Raw genomic sequence first — 25672 nt, forward strand, 5'->3', positions numbered from 1 at the left:
GTTTTGTGATGCTAACCAGACACACTATACAGACTCAGACAACTATCCACCAGAGTTTTAAAACTTCTATACTTGTACTGCCCTAGTGGTAGCATGCTGAGAACAAGCACTGGGGTCGTTGGTTCAATCCTAAGTCTGGTCTGGACAAAGACTTTAAAATCTATATTTGCCTCTTCTCTATTATGCATGCAACATTTAGAAGTAAGAGCAAGGACTGGTTGACAATCATATCAAATCTCCTTATTTTTATAATGTAGTTTTCACGTAACGGATGTATACCTGATATAGGGATGTACTTAAATTCCAGTGGTGTTGCATCATGAATTAGGCCACAACAGTAATACTATGTGTTTTAAGTTATATATTTGCAAACGTTGGGCGTAGGTAAAAAATTTATAACCTTATTTCCAAGGGACAATCTTTTGTAAATATTTTCTGTTTACTGTAAAAAAAAATGGGGTGGCAGTTTTAAATCAAGATTGTTTTAGGTTTAAATATTTTTTTTTATTATCACATATAGCCGGAAAGAGTAACTAACACAAGTTTAATTTCTTTTATAGTCACCATAGAAATGTCCTCACTACGATTTAATTCCAGCAAACGTTTGTCTTCAAATGAATATGATTTATGTATTGAATCAGAAGAGTAGTCTGAAACGACAATAGGTACAAGTAGCTCACTCATAATATTACAATCAGCTGTAAATGGTTTCTTTTTCCATGAAAATTTCTCTTCTTTTGTAAATTTATTGCTTTTGTTCATCTTTGGCATCCTAAAAAGAAAACAAAATGACTTTAGAATAGGAGAAACATAATTTTAGACCATGACAAAAACGTTTTCCATATAATTTCAAGCCTGTCTTTTTATGCAATAAATGTTGATAAATAAATTTAAAAGTGTAGAAAAAATAATTGCATGTAAGTACAATTTCCAAACTAAGTACTTTATTTCTAGTGAACAAAAATCAATGGAAGATAACTAACTGTATTACCAGACCTACATAACTTAGAAAATCTTGACTAAATTTGTTATAACCTAGCAAGCATGACCTTAACTTTGTAAATTATAAGACAGTTACCAAGTTTCATTATCAAAGAAAAAATGGCCATTTTCATATTTGAACTTTGGGTGTTCAATTTGCACATGTATTGTATAAGTCGAAAGCCTATTACAAAAATGCTTATGAAATATCCATTGGGTGTATCAATTTTGCAACAATTATATTCAATAGACAAAATTTATGCGAACATGTGTCTGAAAATGGAGATATCTCAATAAGGGGAGGGAGGGGTCTTGTATTACGATTTAATATTTTCCACTAATTTTTAACTTGTGAGGATTAATTAATTACTCGTCAATATATTTAATGTGCTTTCAAAGGAAAGAAAATGCACAAATAGCATAAATGTGGTACCACAGATGTTTATATATATAACAATGGTCATGTAAAACGGACAATTTATGATGTTACACATGATAACATTTATGCATACATTTTATTTTGCATACATTTCTATGCTATGATGTCATGTCGGCAACTGAAAAAAAAAACACAAATCTGGTTGAAAAAAAAAGTTATTTCTATACAGTTTTAAAGTTTTAATTCTGAAAATTTTATTTACAAATCGCCTCACAAATATTCTGGGGGTAAGGGCAGATTTCCAAGTTTTACGAAACGGATTGGTTGTCCCAGCATCGATGGCTTTTTGTATGAATAAAAAAAATAATGTCCCCTTTGTTGATATTTTTAGAAATAACTATTGGATCAAATTTTACAAAACTGGTCTAATTTTCACGACATATCATTTGGGAATAATAAAGCCCTATAAAATTGTATATTTATTCGCATATTTCCAAGTTTTTCGAAACAGGAGATGAAGTAGAATGGGCCTAGTTTTAAGTTTGTCTTCGTATTTTTATTCTCGTCATTTCAACACATTATATTATTTACGATTTATTAGAATTGATTTTTTTATCTTTTGAATGTACTTACATGATTACGCCCTGAAAATTATCGGCAATTAAATTAAGAAAATCGTTAGGCGTATAATTTTCTTCACAACAATGATGGATTTTTCTTTACAACCTCATATTATTTACATCATTCCAATCGGTAATAATCGGTTTCCGATGGCCGAGACATTCATTGGCCGTTACTTAGATTTTAATAGAGTTGCAAATCTCTTGTATTAAATGTCTCTGGTTACATATTTGTTTTCTCGTTAGAATTGATTCTAATTTTCATGTCAGTTCAAAGACGTAGTTTGTAGCACTTCTGGGATGAATTCCCAATTGTTTTATTATGTAAATATTATATAATTGTTGAATGTGATGTTTCTCAGTTTTGATAACTGTATTGTTTGACTTTTTCTTAACTTACGAGTAATCCCCCTTTTTTGACAATAAGTTCACAAATATGTAAGGATTGGTATTTTGCAATCAAATCAATAAAACCAGCAAATGTTGCAAAGCCGTACAATTATCGAGAACATTTGCAATCGATTTAGTGTGTGTTATAATTATGTAGGTATTAACGAACCGTTCCCGGAAATCATAATTTCCGTACTGTCGGAGCAGGGGATAAAAAAATGAAAAAAAGAAATCAATAAAATCAATATGTTGGTCAAAACAAAAAAATCCGAATCAGTTGTATAATATGGTACTTACCATACTAAAAATAATTAGATATTTGAATCTTTAAAAAGAAGACAATTGAATGAGCCCCGTTTATATATTTTAAATTTATTTAATAAATTTTATTTTTGAAATTTGAGAAATGTGTACACGGTGCCGTCAATTTAACAATTCTGGTGGTGTCAGGTTAACAATCATACCATGCATCATTATGCAATATCAAGCGATACTCGACTTACATATGTATCATAGATATAGATATTTCATGGTTGCCAATTGTTATGAATTTCTATTTTGTAGCCTTTTGTTTTCTCGTTTTGGTCATCTGCGCATTAGATTTGATGAACGGATATCATGTCCATAAAAGTTGTCGCTGCAATTTTGGTTACCTTGGTAAAATTGATTAGTAGGTAATTGCATCAGTAAAAGCTTTTCTAGGAAGCTTGAAATTGGATATGTAACAGCCTTACTTGAATAAAACGTAACGACGTCAAACATTTGATTTCAATAAGCAGACATCCTTTTCAATGTATAACTGTTGCATCGCCATGGGTTACATTGCAATGAGGGCAATTGCATAAGTTATATCTTTTCAAAAAAGCTTATAATTGGAAAAGTAATAGTCTTTTTTCACTTACTATGTGCTAACCTTTAAAGAAAATTATTTTTTGGCATTATGGTTGCCTTTTTTCTTTAGAATTGTTAATTGCACATCAATTGCTGTGGTATTGCAACACCCGGAAAAGAAAACGGCTGACACATTTTTTTTTCAAGGCATCGACATGACAAACTGAAACACTTCAAACGATAAAAACAACGTCTTGATTTATGACAAAACAATAAAAGAAAAACACATACGACAGCCAGCAACAACTGAAACACCGATAGATTTCAACCAAATCACCATATGAATCTATGGTCCAAAGAGACAACTGAGCCTTTATCAAGGGAATGCCGATACCAAACAAGTTCTGTTGTTCTTTTTTTAATTCTATCAAAATATTTTTTTGTAAAATATCAATCACATAGAATGACTGTTTGTTGGATTCAAATGGATACATAGACGGCTATAGGATTTCAAAAAGGTGATCCTAGAGTGACCCATCGAAAAAATAAGTGGACGGAGCAGTACAAAAATGTATAATTATGTTATTCGACTGGAGGTACTAAGAGTTTTTTCTTGAAAATATTATTCATTTATTTGCTAGTTGAAATGTCATGTCGTATATTTTAAAAATCCAAATCCCCGCCAAGATTATCAAATGGTCGTCCTCTTCTAAAAGACAGAAGAAACGAAAGCAATGAGTATAATTATTAGGTAAATTTTAAAGTATGGTACTTTATTCAACAGTTATAATATTTAACAGATGAGAAACACAAGGTATAAATATAGCATAGGCAGTAAATCATCTAATTTATCAGATGACTTTTTGTCCGTTGTCATCGACTTATGTGTTTCCGCCTCTCTTTTATTAAAATAACTTTCTAGAATGTTGATGTCATTTTAATTCGTTCATACGGCAAAATCAAAAGAATTTTGGTGTATCGTCTAGAATGAACTTAATCATAGACAGAAGGTTTTCCTGCTATTAAACAAGGATTCAAACACCTCCACAGATCATTTGTTCATACATTTGGTTCAAGCAAACAGAAGGTCGTGGTTAAACAATGTTTTAATTTGAAACAATAGAAACATGAGAAAGTTGTGATTTCAAATTTAAGGCAAAAGAAAATCGTGATTTTAAATTTCAGCTATTAGAGTCATGATTTCAGATTTTAGCCAACAGAATCTTGTGATTAAAACTTCATGTAAGTTATAATTCATACATGTCAACTTTAATCAGATAACAATCTTGACACTTTCGTTGTTTAGAATATACTTACCCCTCTCGTCCAATAGAAAATCAGTTTTTCTCTTCTGATTTCATAGTACATGTCTTTCCATGAACTATACAATGATAGACAAGAAGAAGAAGATGTGGTATGATTGCCAATAAGACAGCTCTCCACAAGAGAACAGATGACACAGAAATTCACAACTATAGGTCAATGTACGGCCTTCAACAATGAGCAGAGCTTATACTGCATAGTCAGCTATAAAAGGCACCGAAATGACAAATGTGAAACTATTTAAACGAGAAAATTAACGGCCTAATTTATGTACAAAATAATGAACAAAAAACCAAATTTGTTACACAGCAAATGACAGCAAGCACTGCATTACATGCTCCTGACTTGGGACAGGCACTTATAGATTGTAGTGGTTTAAACTAGTTTGTTGGCGCCAAACCCTCCCCTAATCTGAGACAGTGGTGTAACAGTACGACATAAGACCAAACTATAAAAATCAGTTTAAAAAGGCTTAATTCATCAGATGGAAACACATAGAAATACATCTAACAAAACCACAGAATGGACGTGGACGGGTACTTATACATCCACACAACAGAAAGACACTGGGAACTGATCTGAGAGTACTCGCAGATACTAACAGCTAGTACATGAATGATTTTTCACTGTAGATTAATAATAAAAGTTAAACTCTTATTGACTACACTTATGAAGTGTACAATCACCTGAAGCAATTTCCATCGGAAAACAGCCTACTGATTAAAGATGAAAGCGAATTATAAAAAAAACATTTTGAAAATTGCAAACGTTTATAAAAGTACATATAAGTAACACAACAAACAACACGAAATAGGGACAAAGGTTGAAGTAAAATAATCTATAATCTAATTTTCATACTAGACCTTAGAATCTATTTTTTTAAAGAAAACAATGACTTCTGATATACAAAGGAAAGGAACTTTAAAAAAAAAAATACATGTACATTCACCAATAAACAGTAAGCATCTGATGTTGAATTATCGTTATAATCATATTTATTGAGGGAGTTTTAAAATTATCAAAAAATAAACAAACTTGAAAAAGATGATTTATGTAACATTGTTTACATTTTATAATCAAGAAATTTAAGATATACAAGTATTAAATTTTTCCTGAGGCGGAAAAAAACTAAATTTTTGAACAGTTTATCTTATTTGTCCTCACAAAACTATCTCAGCGCTATTTCATTGAAATGACCATAACATATGATTTACATTCTCTCTATTAACCAATTCTTATTAAGGTTTGAATATTAGAATGGGAAAAAAGTAAAATAACATAAATACAGAACTCCGAGGAAAATTAAAGAAAGATAGTTTTGTAATGTATTCCAAGGTGTGAATATGTTCTTAATTGGTCAGAAAATACTTGGTCATGTTTTATGAACATTTTTAATCATCGACTACACCTTAGGTGTTATATATTCAGAAAAAAACCAAGTATTGTCTAACCTATACGTAGAAACAATTTTGCCTTTGAAATTGTGACTACAATTACATTTTGATAGAAACAACTGATTTTTAAATTTTTTTTAACACAAGCCATTACAAAATTTCATTTGTTTCAAACTACACGGTTCTGATTTTATTTCTGAACATAATTGATTTCCGAATGGATTTGTTTCCAAGCAATATTATCAGAGTGTCTGCAAATGGCATTACTGACTTGATGTATATACATGAAATTCGTCTAAAAATGGAAGGTACGTCGATATTAAAAAATACAAGAAATAGTACACAAGAAGAAATATTTAGAATAGTCATTGTAAATAAATTCAATGCATTTTTCCACAATCTGGTGTACATATGATGGTCGGCTAATTTTAAATGTTTTGAAATTTTCATTTTTGTAATTGTGAAAGAAAACATTCCAACTTGAAATACAGCATTAATCATAGTAATTACACCATACAATGCCGCAGCCGTGTTCATATCATGACGATCTAGAAAACAAGCTAAATACGTTGGAGAAAACGAAATGTCATCCGCTGTTACACATGTGATTATTAGGAATATTATTATGAAAATAAAACATAAGATTAAATACATTATTGTCTTCTCTAAAGAGAAAATACGCTCATACTTGAAAGGGAAGACAATATATGTGAACTTTTCAATCGCTGCTAACGTTAACAGGATATGCGGAAGGAACATAGTACCTAGTACGAAAAATAAATATAATTTACATGTCGTTCGATTCAGCCATATTTTCCCGCTTAACATCATACCAGTAGATGTTATGGTAAACTGCGCATAAAATAATGTTTCTATAATCAACAATACACACAGCAGAATGTTGGCTTGATTTTGTAGTTTAGGTTTGCCCCATACTGATCGAACAATTGAAAAGTTCATTGAACTTATGAATGAAAGGATATAAGCAAAAAAAGCTGCTTGAATAAAAACAAGCCATTTGTATTTATCGAATGATTCAAGATTGTAGAAATCAGCCTTCTGTACTGCTACACTAATGTTTTCCATGTCTAGTTCCGTGGTTCCATGCAAATCCGTTCAAATATCTGAAACAAATAGACAAAGACTAAAGAAAACGAGAAAATGTCAATAGCTGTCGTATATTCAATCTAATGAATAATGTCTTAAAAAATAGTAATATTTTTTCTGTGCTTGAATCAAGCTTTTATTGCTTAAGGATTATCTTAGTTCTTAACATTTCATTCTTCTTAATTTTTCCGGTATTTATCAAAAAATGAAAATAAGAAAATAAACAATTTGATACTGCCTCATTTTTATAGGAAAAATTACTAGTTTCCCATAGCACGAATGATTACTGACCATCTTTGATTACAAAATATCAAGTGATGTTTTGAAACCAAATGTGATTTTCTAATGAATACTCATTTTGATTGTATCAGAGCACAGGTTACTTCGATTTACTTTGGATACACCGCATTAAAATCGAAAATTGAGTCAATAGAAACGGAGAATATGTATATAGAACAACTTTGCCAGAGGCGGATTGAGAGACCCTCCTTTTTGAACTACATATATCAAATATGTTTAATGCATATACTTTTTACATGTACAACGTAGCTTAGTCCCCCACTTTTCAAGGTCCTGGATCCGCATCTGTATGCATTGTCTCAAAATATAAAAATTATTTGTGCAAGGCTTAGAAACAGGTAGAATTCGAGGCTTGATCGAGCATTTCCATCCCTTTTCGGGCAGAATACAAATAAAATGTATGCTTTTAGACAATGTATAGTCGTTCCAATTATAATGCATCTATCAAAATTGTTCCTATTTGAATTGGAATATTTGGGGTAAAAATCTACTAATAGAAATTTATAGCGGACGAAATGAGTATTCCACAAATTTGCTTTATACACAATGTCAATGTTAAAACTCTGAAACACATTACCAACCGCACAAACATGACTTTATATGTTGCCTTTAGTTCGCCTTCATTGCCGCCTCCGGCTGTCATTGTTTTGTCTTTGCTTTGCTTTTCCCATTCGTTTTTGTCTGGGTGGGAAAAGTGGGTACCTTATTTGTATAATCTACTTCTCTTACAGATTTCAACCTAGTCCCATGAAACTTCACAGTAAGATTGCATATATGTTGAAGGTGGGTATCTGCTATAACGAAAATTGTTCGAGGATTTTTTCTCTTTTTTTCAGACTCAAGAACTTAGTTATTTTTAAATGTTCAGTATAGAGCATTCTCCAATAACTAAGAAAAACTCCACGCTACCCGGCAATTTTTGTGTTTTGGATCAAATGTATTTTTAATTATGTTTTTACTTTTGTGAAATATTGATTAATTGATTGATTGGTGTTTTACGCCACTTTTAACACTATTGTTCTATTTCGTGGCAGTCAGTTTTTATTGGTGGAGGGAGCGTGAGTGCCCGGATAGAGCCATCGACCTTCGGAAGGAAAACTGAAAATTGTAGGCATTTACATTTGGATTCGAGCGCAGTAGTTCGACTGCTTAGACCACTTGGCAACCGAGACGCCCTTTTGTGAAGCAAGATGAAGTTTGAAATTTTAATTCATAATGTAATAAGGGTTGTGGTAAGCTATTATTTACTCATACGATCATAAGACTTCAAATATCAGTGTGGACAGGTCAACAGGTCGGCAAATCGATAACTAAATGTATTGTCGAATTTACTATGGTTGATAAATTGACAATGCAAAATTTTAAAAGACAGGTTATAATTTTTTTTGTTACTTTTCGTACATAACTGAAATAATTGCTCTTTATTACACTAAACGTAGTTAGTATTATCATTATTCCATAAGGCTCGACAAAAGCTAGTACAATTTCGAGGCCTTCTCGTAAATAAAGGCAATAGTTGTATACCGCTGTTCAATAGTCATAAATCGATTTAAATGAAACAAATCCGGGTCACCAACCAAAACTGAGGGAAACTATAGTTATGTATATTTCTACATATGCATACATCAGTAGTATACATATTTGTATGCAAAACAATATACATACAAGAACAGAGAGAAAAAAAACTTAAAAGAAAGAAGGTATTATAATTTTACAATCGTCTAGTCTGTATTTTATGGTCAGACCGTTTTGTTGTTTGGTCTTTATTTAGAGTTTTTTAAAATAAAGATCGTCCTTGAAAAAAAAAGTTTCGATTGTCATTTCTGATAAAAATTTATAAAGGGCATCTTCAATGTTAAATAGACACAACCTGGTGTCTTAGCAAAATGAACACTCAACAAATTAGCATTTAGATTGTTGCTGCTGTGTCTGAGCTTAGTGTGAAGAACACTGTCTCCAACATTATGAAATTTAAAATGCTTGTGTTGTTACTAGGAAAATAACGTATAATAGCTTCAAGTAAGTTTTAGAGAAAGAATAGAAGAGTGTTCGAATACATTTGCATCCTTATTACTGGAGTTTAATAAAATATAAGTGGCTTCGTAGCTAGGTTATATTGATTATGCAGTGGCAAAAAAAAATCACTTGGCAGTCGCTGATATATGATAGGGTAATATCATATGGTTATGGATATTGTAAAAGTTTTTGACTTAAGAAACGATGTTTGACAAATGATAAAATTTTTTCAGATTATCTTAAAAACTATGATACATACAAACAAGCTGTAAAAGGTCAAACATAGTAAGATATGCATTCTCCACAAAAATGCAAATATGAATGAAAAAAAATTTATCAACTCCTTATATTTAAGACGGTTTTGCACTTTGATTAACATGATTCCTTTTTTTTTTTTAATTGACATGACTAAAATTAGAAAAGCGAAGAGGACCCCCAAATGAACTGTGACGCAAATTACCACATTATCATTTGCACAAAATAGAAGTTTATCATGTACAAATAAAACAAAAAAATATTTTTGTACAACCCAATTATCTGACTGGAACATTTCGTTTTTGTGTCCCCGTTAAGCAACCCAACTAAAAATGTTTACCTACTGTGCCTGGTATGTATGCAATAGTTGGCTAATTGCAGCATGAACATTTGGTGTTTCCACTTCCATCCACTTCATCTTAACTTTGGTGGATAGTTGGCAATAATAACACATCTCCTTATTTTTATATTTGAATTTTCCGTGAAATAGAAGTTCCATCATAATATAAGTTCCAAACGAAAGACATGTTCTGGAATATTAGTCCCCTGGAACAAATATATATGTTACAGTAATTATTCCTAACGGAATAAATAGAAAATTTGTTCCAGCAGGAACAGATATTATGGAATTGCATGTAACAAAGTTTCCGGGTGAACTTCTGTTATTCGGAACACACGGAAGTTGACAAATTACTGTGTATATCCCATGTCAAAACCGAATTAATTTAAAACAATGATTAAATAAATCAGTTTCATTTCCATTTGGATATATTATTTGAATTTTTTTCTTTCTCATTCCTTATGTTAATAAAGGGTAGAAAAAATATTGTTCTTACCTTTAATTATTAGTAATGGATTCCAATGACAGTTATAAAATTGAGCTAAGTTAGCAATTGATAGTATGTAATAAAGAAAGATACTATCAACTGTCAGAGTATCTGTCGAATGACAATTAGTACTAATGATAACCATTTCGTTTATACATGTATGCATGTTAATCAATATTCAATTATGTGATATTTTGCGATTTGACGACAAAATTAATTGCCACATCCTTTGGTGTCAATCTGATAAACATTGTTCTGTAAATGGTCACTACAATCTCCACTTGTGCTATATTACTGGATCTTCTCACCTATTTTTGGTGAGAACTTTCGATTTTGTTCTGGTAATTAATTTTGTTTGCACTGGTGGTTTTGTCAGTAACATCAGACACATATAATACAAGAGATTCGCAACTTAGCGAACTAACGTATATTCTCCTGGCCACTAAGAAATCCTCGCAAGATCTCCTTTGGTTATAAAAAGTATTCAAAGTACTCGAAATAATGATGAATGTCCAAACAACTACCGATATGAAAACAGACTCCTATTTCAGTGTAATAGATACCATAATCAAATTATATATACTGTGTTCGTATCAAATTGAGACTATTATACGAATATATTATGTCTAAGTATCAAATAACTATATTTTAATTCATTTGTTTATAAACCTTTAATCATGGTCGGCTTTGTTTTCTTGATAAATATAATTATTTTGATAGTTGATTAATTTTATGGTTTATTAGGATCGTATAAATAGCGAGGTTTTAATAAATGGGAAAGGGGGAGCTTATATATCTCGTAAAACTTGTTTCCTCAATGAATATATATTTTTTTTACAGACTGGTATAAAAAAAAAATCGTGCAATTAAAAAAAAACAAATCGTGCAATTAAAAAAAAACAAATCGTGCAATTAAAAAAAAACAAAAATTGTCGAACAGAATATAACAGGACAAAAGATGATGAAAAATATTTAATATGAATCCTCATATGTACTAAACTGACATGCTCTCACTACTTAATGTTGCATGGTTAATACAGAATCAGCAAATATACATTTTAAAGTCTTTGACCTGATCAGACTTAGGATTGAACCAATGACCCATGTCCTTGTTGTCAGCATGCTACACTGACACTAGTGTGGTATGAGTGTAAAAGGTTTGAAACTCTGGTGGATAGTTGTATTATTGATAATCATACCATTCTCCTAATTTTATACTGTAGTTTTTGTTTAATGGATGTATACATGATATAAGGATGTACCAAAATTTCCAATGGTGTTGCTTCATGAAATGGGCCAAAACAGCAATAATATATGTTTTATGCTTGCAAACGTTGGGCGTAGGTAAAAATGGTATAACCTTATTTCCCAGGGACACAATTTGTAATCATTTTTCTGTTTATTGTGAAAAGGGTGGGATGGCAGTTTTAAAGCAAGATTGTTATAGGCGTAAACATTTTCTTTTATTATCAGATGTATAAGTGTAACCTGAAAGAGTAACTGAAACAAGTTTAATTTCTTTTATATTCTCCCTCACTACGTTCGTCCGAATATAAAGTAATTATATTCTATGGCTTTAACAAAGAACAAAAGATTAAATGTAGGTGTGCTACTCGCTATAACCTTTAATTCTATATCTTATGTATCAAATACAAACATGATAATTATAGTAATCATAATTACAAATACAAATATACATTAAATCATCCGTGAATACACGTGTCTCTTCTTTAGGCTATAGCGAGAGTCGATGGTCAGAAAGATGACCGCACGGGTTTTAAGTGCAAACGAATGGTCACATGTCATGAATATTCATGAACGGACAACGAACTAAATTTTATTTATATTCTCCCTCACTACGTTCGTCCGAATATAAAGTAATTATATTCTATGGCTTTAACAAAGAACAAAAGATTAAATGTAGGTGTGCTACTCGCTATAACCTCGAGACAAAGGGAAAAAAGTTAAGTAATGGTGTACGTGAGCTGAATAATGTGAGTAAATAATAACACCAAAAGAAAAAAAATGTCTTATAACTCGTTATATACCAAGATTTGATGAAACCGTTAGTTGCTTTTTAACAGAATCTTTGATATAACCGTCTTTAGCAAAATCGGTACGCCACCTTCCATGTTCTTTAATTAAACGATCAGAAACACCATTTCTTGCAGCAGCAGTGGCACCACCGCTGCGCAAACTATGTAGACAAAATAGTTTACAATCAAGACCAATCGCAGATAATGTGCCCAAAAGTAATTCCCTAGCTCTTGTATAAGATAAAGGACGATTAACTTCTGCTAACTTATAAGAATTTGTTGACTTTAAAAATCTAACAGAACGGAAAACATATTCATCAGAATCTGAAGACAGTTTAGCTAAATTAATGTATGTCAATAACCAGACTACTGGACAGGTAGACAAATTTGTTCTAGAAATTATAACATTATTTCCCCTTCTATATATATCAGTTTTCCCGGATTCAATATTCAAAGAAACGTAAGTGTCAAAAATTTTTATGTTAGACATCTTTAAATTTGCAATCTCACTGTAGCGTAAAAATCCTGCATAACCAACTAACATCATTGTACAAATTCTAACATTCGGCAAATGAGAACGATCAATGCCAATTTTGTCTACTGTCTTCTGTAAATGATCTGCTGTAATTGGTTCTTTTTTCAATATTGGTTTACCAAGGATTTTCTTCGGTCCTTCAATCATCATCTGAATAAGCTTGTCTTCGCACGGATTATACACTAAATTGAAATCATGATACCACTTTATGCTATAAAAATGAGCTAATAAAACTGACTCAGATACGGATTGCTGTACAAGGCCACTAATATAAACTGCAACAGATGATACACTTGCGGGCAACGGAATAACTTTATATGTAACACACCATTCTTTAAATTTTTTGAAATACACATCATACTTTTTATTTGTAGAAATTGCTTTACTGCTTCTCACAATATTGAAAATGCTTTTTTCACATCCAATAAATTGTTGATTTGAATCCGCAAACTGAGAAATTTCCTTCCATGTTACACTGTCCTGTAACAATGAAACATAAATAGATCTAAACACAACAACTTAGCTAAATAATCAAAATACATCATAATAACATAACAAACATGCAAAGTGCATCTTTAACAACTGCACGATGTGTATTTTTATCCAATAACCGCACACTGTGCATATTTGATTTTTTAACCGCACAAGGTGCATTCTTACTGTTAAACCACTCAAGGTACCGCACAAGGTGCATTTTTTGTACTTCAACCGCACAAGGTGCTTCTCAATCATAAACTGCACAAGGTGCTTCTCAAACATAAACTGCACAAGATGCATCTCCATTCTATCAATTTATATAACTAATAATGTATACAGATGTAAGCGTATGGTCTATTCCGTAGTAGTTACCTAGACACGTTTATTTAACCTTGTAGTAATAAATTTACAACCGATAGTACAAAAGAATGTGACCTCCTATGATGAACAATCAAGTTTAAAAACGAGGACGTTACTGATGAATGGGGATTGAGCGAACACACTGTCTTTGTCTGAACCAGATAAAAAGAAATGTTTTGGACGATCAAATTCAACAAAATCTGTAATAAGATCGTAAAATTTATTTTCCGTGTTGTTCCAAACCATAGGCCAAAACAAAGCAGACGTCCATTTAGGAACTATCAATACACCTTTTGCTCGACAAGTTAACATATGATTTAGTACTCGGCAAACTAACCCAACCGGGGGCACAATCCAATTGTTTTCTCCTGACCAGTCGAAAGCGAAAGCGTCGACTCCTAGAGTTCCAGGAACCCAAAACTTTGAATTAAATCGAGCAATCTTATGATTTTTATCGTCTGCAAATCTGTCAAAAGTAAATTTTCCCCATCTGTTATAAACAAACTAAAAACGCTGTCGGACACAGCCCAGTCATCAAAATCAAAAATTCTACTATAGTAATCTGCTTGTACGTTTTCCGATCTTGGGATCCACTCAACTTCAATCGTTATACTGTTAACTATGCAAATTGTATAAATATGCATAGCAAGTTCATGTAAATCAGGCTTCATGCTACCCACTTTGCATATATGCACGACATTTTGATTGTCAGTATAAATTTTTACAAGTTTTCCTGTTAACTGTGCAAACATACTTTCTAAAAGAAACTCAACAGATTTCAACTCTCTCCAAGTGGAGCTCTTAAGTCTTTCTTGTTCACTAAACATATTATGAGCAATTTGTAAAACATTGCCATCGATAAAACCTGCTCCAGCATACATACTGGCATCGGAAAAAATAATTCGTTCTGGAATCTTGTGTATAGGACATACTAATAAATTTGGTATATATTCACAATTACTTTTCCAAAATTCCAGTTCGATTTTGACTTGGGTGGGAATTTCAAAATACGAGTCCCAAGTATTTCTCTGGCAAACAGACATGCATAAATTACGTGTCATCAATTGGCAAATGTTACCAAAAGATGGAATCAAAGATATAATCTTCTCGAGAACACATGCTAAATTTCTAGCAGTTGAACGATTATCTGAAAGGATTTTTTCGATTTTGAACTGTATTTTTTCAATTTTATTGTAGGGAACTTCAATAACACCAGATATTAGATCCCATGAAAAACCTAACCAGTCTAATTTTTGCACTGGTGAAAAAATAGATTTTTCAAAATTTGGTAAAAACCCAGATTTCAATAAAGTATGTAAAACAGATTTTGACATACGTAAACACCTTTCCTTGTTATCACAAGCCCATCCGTCGTCCAAATACACAATGATCGGGAAACTTTGTAATCTCCAAAAATTAACTAATGTACGAACAACTTTAGTAAAAATATGTCCAGCAGAAGATAGTCCAAAAGGTAAAACTGAGAAAATGAAATATCTTTCTTGTCCATCAATTACCCAGGAAAAACCTAGAAATTTCTGATGTTCTGGATGTATATTAATGTGATGATAACCAGAACGCAAATCGAATTTAAACATGAAAAAACCCTTTTTTGCGTATTGCTTGGCCTCTTTAACGCCTTCAAATTTTATTTTCTGTTTTTGTACATATTTGTTAACGTGTCTCAGATCTAAAACTAATCTCTCTTTCTTCGTATCACTAATAGCTACCGTCAGAGGATTTATTACATAAGGTTTATTTGAAACTTCAGTGATACAGCCATTCATTTTTAAATCTGTAATAGCTTTCAATACAAATGAAGAATTATTAAATGCTGATCTGTTATTATTCAAATAAACTGATGGAGGTTCTTGAATAAAAGGAATAACGTAACCAAATTTTACAGTGCTTAAAACTAATTCAGAAGGCTTTAAACTATCTTCCCAAAACTGAACATGATCTTTTAATCGATTTTTTACAGTCTTATTTCCATCAGTGTATTCATAACTATTAAATTCTATATCATACTCAACTTTTTCATTAAGACAGGGGTGGGGCACTTGTAATAGTGGCTGGTGCTGACTTGGTACTGCTGAATGTACGTCGTTTGTAGGGACAGAATCGGGCAGTGTGACCTGGCCTTTTACAGTAAAAGCACAGTCCGTCGTTGTACTGCTGCTGGAAGTTGTTTTGCTGACTGTAGTTGTCATTTCTGGGTCTAGATTCTTTGCTGAAGCCACGAAAAAAGTCTCTAGCATTAAAGCCTCCTCTGCCACCACCTCCGCTGTAAGGCTTGTTAACTGTACGCTTACGGGTAGCTCTGAAAACGGCAGTTCGTAGTTTTGAAGTATCTTTAACACTGTCAGCAAGAGGATCGTCCAGATATTCATGAACGGTATCCCACCCATGGCGATCTGCAATTTTCAAAATCTTATTGCGCTGGCTTAAAGTGTCAAATTCAGTTTTAACAATAGACTGTAGATCAAGTGTTTGGTTGAGTGACTCGGAATTTAGCAAATGTTCAATTCTTCTCAAAGCTGAAATACGGTCAGTGTTGAAATTGAACTGAATCTTAATCCCTTCTTGTCTAAAATCAAAAGCCGGAGGCTGGGAAGCAATTGTAGAGGATTGACCGCTGGTGATAGTGCGTGTATTTGAATTTACAGAGCTTACTTGTGTCTTCTTGAACTCCGACAAAATTTCACTTTTCTGTCTTTGTAGAGCTTTATTCAAAGAACTATTAAATAAAGAAACTGCATCAGCTGTTGAAAGATCACTGTCGTCTTCTTTTAAAAGTTGACTTTCGTCCATTTGTTCAACTACCGAAATTTCTTCTTCAGACATAATACACGTGTCTCTTCTTTAGGCTATAGCGAGAGTCGATGGTCAGAAAGATGACCGCACGGGTTTTAAGTGCAAACGAATGGTCACATGTCATGAATATTCATGAACGGACAACGAACTAAATTTTATTTATAGTCTCTATAGAAATATTCTGTTACGCCTTTCCCAATTTATATAGTTCGTTTGATTATATTCTTAATCTGTTTATGTGTTCCAGTCTAGGAGGATTATTCATCTTTAAACCTTATAAGAAGTTGTAAGAACTTTAAAAACATTGTATCATCGTTACCTTTTCCCTCTCTTACACGTATCTCGAACTGAATTGCAAGGTCATCCCAGTACTGGAGAACATTCTAAGGACAAACTTCATCTTGGACACAATTCGTGGCTAACCACAGAGTGAGTTAATTTTATAACATTGTATTTGAAGCCTTAAAATTTCTCTTCGTATATTTGGACCTTTTCTCCGTGAAATATTGGAAATTTAACCGTTCTTGGAAGTACAACATTTTCTCGCATTAAACGGACTGTGCTATCAATTATTTTTGACATTTCGTTATCATAACATTAATTCAACACATTGTAAAATTGTATTTTATTTGTATTTTCAGCTTTTTACCATTTGTTTAGATTGGTTTGAGAATAAATTGTCAGCACCTGATAGTCTTATTGCTTGAGCCCAATCGTGGTTATACTTAATGGTCAGGCCATTACAGTAAAAAGTCTACAACTTGCCTGTTGTGTCTCACAGATAACGCCACTCCACGTCAGTTCTACAGCTACAACCTGCCTGCAAGAACGCGTCATCCCTTGACGTACAGTAAATTGACGACAACCTGTCTATACATATCTAGACAAGGAACGACAACATATCATCGCTCGTACCTGTTACATCGACAGTACGCAACACAGCTTGCCAACAACTCAACAAGGGGCCTACACAGACTATGGGAGAGACTGGACGACCGATATGGTGCTCCAATAATGTTGGAGGCGTCTCTCGTCAACAAACTTGCCAACTTTCCAACACTGACAAATAAAGACAACTCACTCCTGTACGATTTGTCAGATATTATCTCAGAAATAGAGTATCACAAAGAAAATCCCAAGCTGGGATGTTTGCTAGCTTATTTCGACTCTTCGTCCGGGATAAATCCAATTGTAGAAAAACTGCCATACGGACTCCAAGAAAAGTGGATAACAAGGGCTTCAAGATACAAGTCTAAACACGAAGTTGCCTTTCCGCCTTTCACAGAATTCTCTGCCTTCATCAGGGAAATTAGTAAAATAAAGAACGATCCTGGTTTCATCTTTGGGTCAAAAGTCACACCAAATACAAAAGGTGCTGCGCCAAAGTTCACACCTCAGACCTACTCTAAAGTCAACGTCCATAAGACGGATGTTGAACACAAACTGGAGACAGCAGTCAACAACAAGATATGTGTATCCTACACAAGACAAAGCATCCCTTGAATGAATGCCGAGCGTTCCGAGCCAAATCAATCGAGGAACGCAAAGAACTGTTAAGACAGAACAATGTGTGTTACAAGTGTTGTGAGTCAACCACACACAGAAGTCGGGACTGCAACGCAAGTATAAGTTGTAATGAGTGTGGAAGTCAACGACATACCACCGCACTTCACACCACTAGACCACAGCAACCTGCAAGTTCTCAGTATAGCTCGCCCAGACAAGCCTACGGCGGGGAGCCAACACAAGCCTACGGCGGGGAGCCAACAGAATCGGCTGAAATCAAGTTAACCTCTGTGAGTTCAACCTGCACAGAGATCCACAAAGATCCTAAGAGTGAGAAATCTTGTGCCAAGATATTACCTGTGGATGTGTACCACAAGGACAGGACAGACAAAATTATATGGATGTACGCCATCATTGACGACCAAAGCAACCGGTCTCTTGCCTCGCCTGAATTCTTCAATCTGTTCAACGTTCGGGAAAAACCTGAAAACTACTCTCTTACAACATGCTCCGGCAGAATAGCTACTTCTGGGAAAAGAGGAAAAAAATTCGTCTTAAAATCTGTACATGGTGACGTACAATTTGATCTGCCTACATTAATTGAATGTAATAATATTCCCAATAATCGAGACGAAATTCCTACTCCTGAAGTCGCAATGTATCATCCTCATCTAAAAGAACTCATAAGAAGCATTCCACCGATAGAGGAACGTTGCCAAATTCTACTCTTAATTGGAAGAGACCTTATAGAGCACATCACGTCCTTGAACAACGCCTAGGACCATCCAGAACTCCATTTGCCCAAAAATTGAAACTTGGTTGGGTCATAATTGGAAATACATACATTGACAAGCAAACTGTTACGCTTGAAGTCAACACAAAGATAACTAACGTTTCAATCACGAAACCAGTACAACTTCTCAACGCCTCAAGACTGGAAATATCCGTCAAGGACGAAAATCCAATCGTTGGTGAAGAAAACTACCAAAACTTAAATTCAGATGTGAAGGTTGCAAAAATGCACTCCGTACAATTCCTTGAGTGTACTGGATCTAGTGCCAAATCTGGTAAACTCAAGAATTTCTCTAAAAGGACAGCACTCGTGTCACTAAAAGCAGAATCTGTGACTTCTATAGAAAATTCTATGGATGAAGAAAATTTCATTCCGAAATCAACAAGACCTGAAGTTCATGGAGAGGCAATCAGTCGCATTCACAAATCTATTCCGAAAGAAGGACCGATTGCCAATTTCAATCTGCCTGTGAACAATCAACATCTACTCTGAGTAGGAAGCAATATCGCCAAGTCTAAGTTGGATATTACTGAAAAGGAACCAGTGGTCTTATCTGGACACCATCACAAAGCAACACCCTTTGTGGGACATTACTACTACAAAATCAAACATCGAGGACGCCACTTTACAGATAGAGCGACTAGATCCGCAGAATGGAACGTTAATACGAAACGCTTAATTTCGTCTGTGACTCACAAAGATGTGACATTTCGCCAAATCGGACGAGGACCAAGTACTAACTCCCGTCATACTTACCGGAGGATATCGCCGTCTTACAACGTTGGAGAAAACAGTTCCTATTATCGATACAGCAGTAATAGAACATTCTACAGAACACAACAATCTCATCCGAGACATCTTTTTTCTAAAGGACACAAAACTGTGCCAAACACAGTTTCCCGTGGAATAAATTTATTCAGGAAACTTTATACTGAAAAGTAGTAAGTTGAGTCCTGATATTTCTCACACGACCAATAGTTGTCATTTCACCTGTACATATTCATTTTATGTTGGGATTTATTTATTTATCTTATGTTCATATGCGATTAATTTATGGAATAGTGATATCAGATAGACATCAGACGGGGAGTATTCTGTTACGCCTTTCCTCAATTTATATAGTTCGTTTGATTATATTCTTAATCTGTTTATGTGTTCCAGTCTAGGAGGATTATTCATCTTTAAACCTTATAAGAAGTTGTAAGAACTTTAAAAACATCGTATCATCGTTACCTTTTCCCTTTCTTACACGTATCTCGAACTGAATTGCAAGGTCATCCCAGTACTGGAGAACATTCTAAGGACAAACGTCATCTTGGACACAATTCGAGGCTAACCACAGAGTGAGTTAGTTTTATAACATTGTATTTGAAGCCTTCAAATTTCTCTTCGTATATTTGAACCTTTTCTCCGTGAAATATTGGAAATTTAACCGTTCTTGGAAGTACAACATTTTCTCGCATCAAACGGACTGTGCTATCAATTATTTTTGACCTTTCGTTATCAAAACATTAATTCAACACATTGTAAAATTGTATTTTATTTGTATTTTCAGCTTTTTGCCATTTGTTTAGATTGGTTTGAGAATAAATTGTCAGCACCTGATAGTCTTATTGCTTGAGCCCAATCGTGGTTATACTTAATGGTCAGGCCATTACAAGAAAGGTCCCTACTACGATTTAATTCCAGCAAACGTTTGTCTTCAAATGATTATGATTCATATTTGAAATCAGAAACGTAGTCTGAAACGACAACACATACAGGTAGCTCGTTCATAATATTAGGAACAGTTGGAAGGTTCCTTTTTCCATAACTATAACTGAAAAGTTTTCCATATAATTTTATGCCCGTCTTTTTATGCAAGAAATTTTGAGAAATAACTTTGAAATTGTTCATTTTCCAAAATATGAATTTTATTCTTAATGAACAAAAATCAAAGGATGATAACTGTATTACCATACCTACATAGAATAGAAGATCTTGACAAAATTTGTTAAATATTAGCAAGCATGACGAATTGGTTGTTCTATATGATGTGTCTGTGTCTAAACTGACTTTAAATATTTTACGTCGTCTTAGATTGTGGTTTAACATCTATGTCTCGGTCTGATAAGTACCGAAGGTGACTTATTCCTGAATTGAATATGATTGTTTTGTCGGGTGAATTTGCATTGCTATACGATATGTCTCGGTATTTATACATCCAGCATTCATGTATTTAGTTATGTTTCTTTAGTGGGTTCTGTTAGATATTGTGTTATGTCTTATCGTTTGTGGTTTGAATTCTGTATTTTGGTAAATTTCACATATGTCTAATCGTCGTCACAGCATAAATTTAAGATAGCCTTTCAAGATCGTCATAATCATCATAATTATATGGACTAGTAATGTGAAAATAATTGTAAATTTTTGAATCTCGTTTCGTATAGTTGTACGATTTTCAAGATTATATATACGTCACAAAAATACGTCACTGTGTGTGGTGTGGTATGTTGTTGTTAAAGGAAGATGCTCGTTGTTATTCTGCGCTTTACATGTTGGAATGTACTATTATATTATTGATGTATGCGTTTCTCTGTGCTGAGTGTTCTTGCGTTTGTTTGTACTGTATTCCTGTCACGTAGTGTTTTCATTTTAGCGATATTTTATAATATTGCCATATAAGCGGGAGATTTGGCTAGCCATAAAACCAGGTTCAACCCACAATTATTTTTTAAATGTTCTGTACCAAGTCAGCAATATGGCAGTTGTTATGAAATAGTCCGTTTCTATGTATGTTTGCGTTTGTTTTGTTGCACTTCAGTGTTTCTGTTTTTCCGTTGTTTTCCTCTTATAGTTGATGTGTTTCCTTCGGTTTTAGTTTGTCAACCGGATTTCTTTTCTCTCGATCGATTTATGACGTTTGAACAGCGGTGTACTAATGTTGCCTTTATTCATGCGTCTGGGAACTGATGCACTAATAACATGAACATCTCCTGCTAAGCAGGCATTTCGGGTCAAATTATCCTAAACATATACTACTGTTGCCTTTACTTGAATTGGTAAATTATAAGACAGTTACCAAGTTTCATTATCAAACACAAAATGGCCATTTTTATATTTGAAATTTGGGTGTTCAATTTGGACATGTATTGTATAAGTCAAAACATTTCCAACTACATGTAACAAGATTTAAGCCTAAAAACTTAACATATTACAAAAATGCCTATGAAATACCCTAAAAGATAGATATATAATGCATCATGTATTTGAAGCAAAAGAATACTCATTGAGCGTATCAATATTGCAACAATTTTATTCAATAGATAAAATCTATGTGAACCTGTGTCTGAATATTGAGTTATTTCAATTAGGGGAGGGAGAAGGTCTTGTATTGAAATATAATATTTTCCACTAATTTTAAAGTGAAGATTTTTTGTTATAAATTACCCTTCAACATTTTTAATGTGCTTTCAACGGAAAGAAAATGCACAAATAGCATAAATGTGGTAACACAGATGTAATCAACGCAATCAGTATAATTAATGTAATATGTTATCAATGGTCTTAGGCCACGTTAGACGGACAATTTAGGATTTAACACATGATAACATATAAAAATTTATGCATACAGAAGCTATTGGAAAGACAATACAAATGTTGTCTTTCATATTCCTCATTTCTAAGCTATGATGTCATGACGGCAACTGATTAAAAAACAACAAATTTAGTTGAAAAAAGGTAATTTTTAAACAGATTTAGAGTTTTCAATTCTGAAACTTTTATTTACAAATTGCCTCACAAATAAACTGGGGGCAATGAGGATATTGCATATGAATAATCTAGCTCTGTAAGAGCTGCAAATAAATATTCTTGCCCTAAGCAGGATATAAAATTCATAGTACTGATTTAAGGAAATTTGTCCATGAACAATTTTAATATATCGACGGTTAAATATAAAAAAAAAGAAAATACCTTATTTGTTCACATCAAACTTCCCGATACTCGGCTTACAGTTGTATCATAGATTTATATATTTCATGGTTGTCAATCGTTATGAAACATCATTAACATTTAATTGAACTCAGTTTCTTGTAACCTTTTGTTTTCTCGTTTTGTTTTTTTTTTTTGTCATCTGCGCATAAGATTCGATTAACGGATATCCGTTTCTATAAATGTTGACGTCGCAATTTTGGTTACTACGGTAACATTGATTCGTAGGTAATTGCATAAGTAAAAGCTTTTGCTATGAATGTTTAATTGGATGTGTATCAGCTCCCTAAAATAAACCGTAACTACGTCAAAACATTTGATTTCATCAATGCTATTTTGCGTTCACTGTTGCATTGCATTGTCATGGGTGACATTGCAATAAGGGAAATTCCATAAGTAATATATTTTTTAAAAAAGCTTGTAATTGGACAAGTGATAGTTTTTTTAAGCTTATCGTCTCAAAGCTAATTATAAAGAAAACATTTTTTGGCACTTTTTTTTCCTTTATTCTATAGAATAGTCAGTTAAATATCAATTACAGTGGTATTGCATCACCATGACAAAAAACGGCTGAAACAATTTATTTCTTTTTCAGTTATTGTTTTTAAGTATACAACATGACAAACTGTATGACAATTCAAACGATAAAAAACAACGTCTTGATTTACGATATACAATAAGAAAGCAAGAAAGAAAAACACATACGACAGCCAGCAGCAACGACAACAACTGAAACATCTATCAATTTCAACCAAACTACAATATGAATCCATGGCTCTAGGAGACACTAAGTCTTTATTAAGCAAATGCCGTTAAAAAACACAAAGTTCTGTCAAGACGAAGACCAGAACCAAAGCTGTTTCTTTAAAATGCGGGTTTTTTTCTAATTTTTCATTTGATTGTTTTTCATAAAACCTAGACTCGTATTCTTTTTTTTATTCTATGCATACATAGGCGGAACCAGGATTTCAAAATGGTGGACCTAGAGTGTCTCATCGAAAAAATAAGTGGACATAGCAGTTAAAACAATCTATGATCATATTATTTGACTAGAGGTTCTAAGAATAACAATGCTATATTATTTATAGTATGGGGTTTTCTCATTGTTGAAGGCCGCATGGTTGCCTATAATTGCTTACATCCACTTTTGTTGTCTTGTTGGCAATCATACCATATCTCCTTATTATTATAATGCTGCATTTATGTTCGTTTTGAAATTTCATGTACAACCAATGCATCATGTTGGGTATTTCTTTCTCAAGGCGCTTTGGAAACATTAATTATTTATTTGCCAGTTGTAATGTCATGTATATTTTCGAAATCCCAATCCCCTACTAGTTTATTAGATGACATTGCTTTTTGTAGTTTGTCTTCGACTTATGAGTCTGAATATTCTTCCGCCTCTTTTATATTAAAATAAAATTGTACAATATTGAAGTTATTTGTATTGAAATATAATATTTTCCACTAATTTTAAAGTGAAGATTTTTTGTTATAAATTACCCTTCAACATTTTTAATGTGCTTTCAACGGAAAGAAAATGCACAAATAGCATAAATGTGGTAACACAGATGTAATCAACGTAATCAATGTAATTAATGTAATATGTTATCAATGGTCTTAGGCCACGTTAGACGGACAATTTAGGGTTTAACACATGATAACATATAAAAATTTATGCATACAGAAGCTATTGGAAAGACAATACAAATGTTGTCTTTCATATTCCTCATTTCTAAGCTATGATGTCATGACGGCAACTGATTAAAAAACAACAAATTTAGTTGAAAAAAAGTAATTTTTAAACAGATTTAGAGTTTTCAATTCTGAAACTTTTATTTACAAATTGCCTCACAAATAAACTGGGGGCAATGAGGATATTGCATATGAATATTCTAGCTCTGTAAGAGCTGCAAATAAATATTCTTGCCCTAAGCAGGATATAAAATTCATAGTACTGATTTAAGGAAATTTGTCCATGAACAATTTTAATATATCGACGGTTAAATATAAAAAAAAAGAAAATACCTTATTTGTTCACATCAAACTTCCCGATACTCGGCTTACAGTTGTATCATAGATTTAGATATTTCATGGTTGTCAATTGTTATGAAACATCATTAACATTTAATTGAACTCAGTTTCTTGTAACCTTTTGTTTTCTCGTTTTGTTTTTTTTTTTTTTGTCATCTGCGCATAAGATTCGATTAACGGATATCCGTTTCTATAAATGTTGACGTCGCAATTTTGGTTACTACGGTAACATTGATTCATAGGTAATTGCATAAGTAAAAGCTTTTGCTATGAATGTTTAATTGGATGTGTATCAGCTCCCTAAAATAAACCGTAACTACATCAAAACATTTGATTTCATCAATGCTATTTTGCGTTCACTGTTGCATTGCATTGTCATGGGTGACATTGCAATAAGGGAAATTCCATAAGTAATATATTTTTAAAAAAAGCTTGTAATTGGACAAGTGATAGTTTTTTTAAGCTTATCGTCTCAAAGCTAATTATAAAGAAAACATTTTTTGGCACTTTTTTTTCCTTTATTCTATAGAATAGTCAGTTGAATATCAATTACAGTGGTATTGCATCACCATGACAAAAAACGGCTGAAACAATTTATTTCTTTTTCAGTTATTGTTTTTAAGTATACAACATGACAAACTGTATGACAATTCAAACGATAAAAAACAACGTCTTGATTTACGATATACAATAAGAAAGCAAGAAAGAAAAACACATACGAC

General features: G+C 32.9%; 1 protein-coding gene across 2 annotated transcripts in view; it reads right to left on the reverse strand.

The window, feature by feature from the left end:
• Positions 1-5475: 5475 nt before the first annotated feature.
• LOC127724248 (uncharacterized) overlaps positions 5476-25672 on the reverse strand; it is a 29478-nt gene continuing 9281 nt past the window's right edge. For both annotated transcript variants that reach the window (XM_052231178.1, XM_052231177.1), the window contains exon 2: positions 5476-7042. In XM_052231178.1, coding sequence (XP_052087138.1) covers positions 6093-7004 — 912 coding nt within the window. In that variant the 5' untranslated portion in view covers positions 7005-7042 and the 3' untranslated portion in view covers positions 5476-6092. The remainder of the gene's footprint in view (positions 7043-25672) is intronic.

The sequence above is a fragment of the Mytilus californianus genome, unplaced genomic scaffold, assembly GCF_021869535.1.
Source record: "Mytilus californianus isolate M0D057914Y unplaced genomic scaffold, xbMytCali1.0.p SCAF_14, whole genome shotgun sequence".
Taxonomy (NCBI): domain Eukaryota; kingdom Metazoa; phylum Mollusca; class Bivalvia; order Mytilida; family Mytilidae; genus Mytilus; species Mytilus californianus.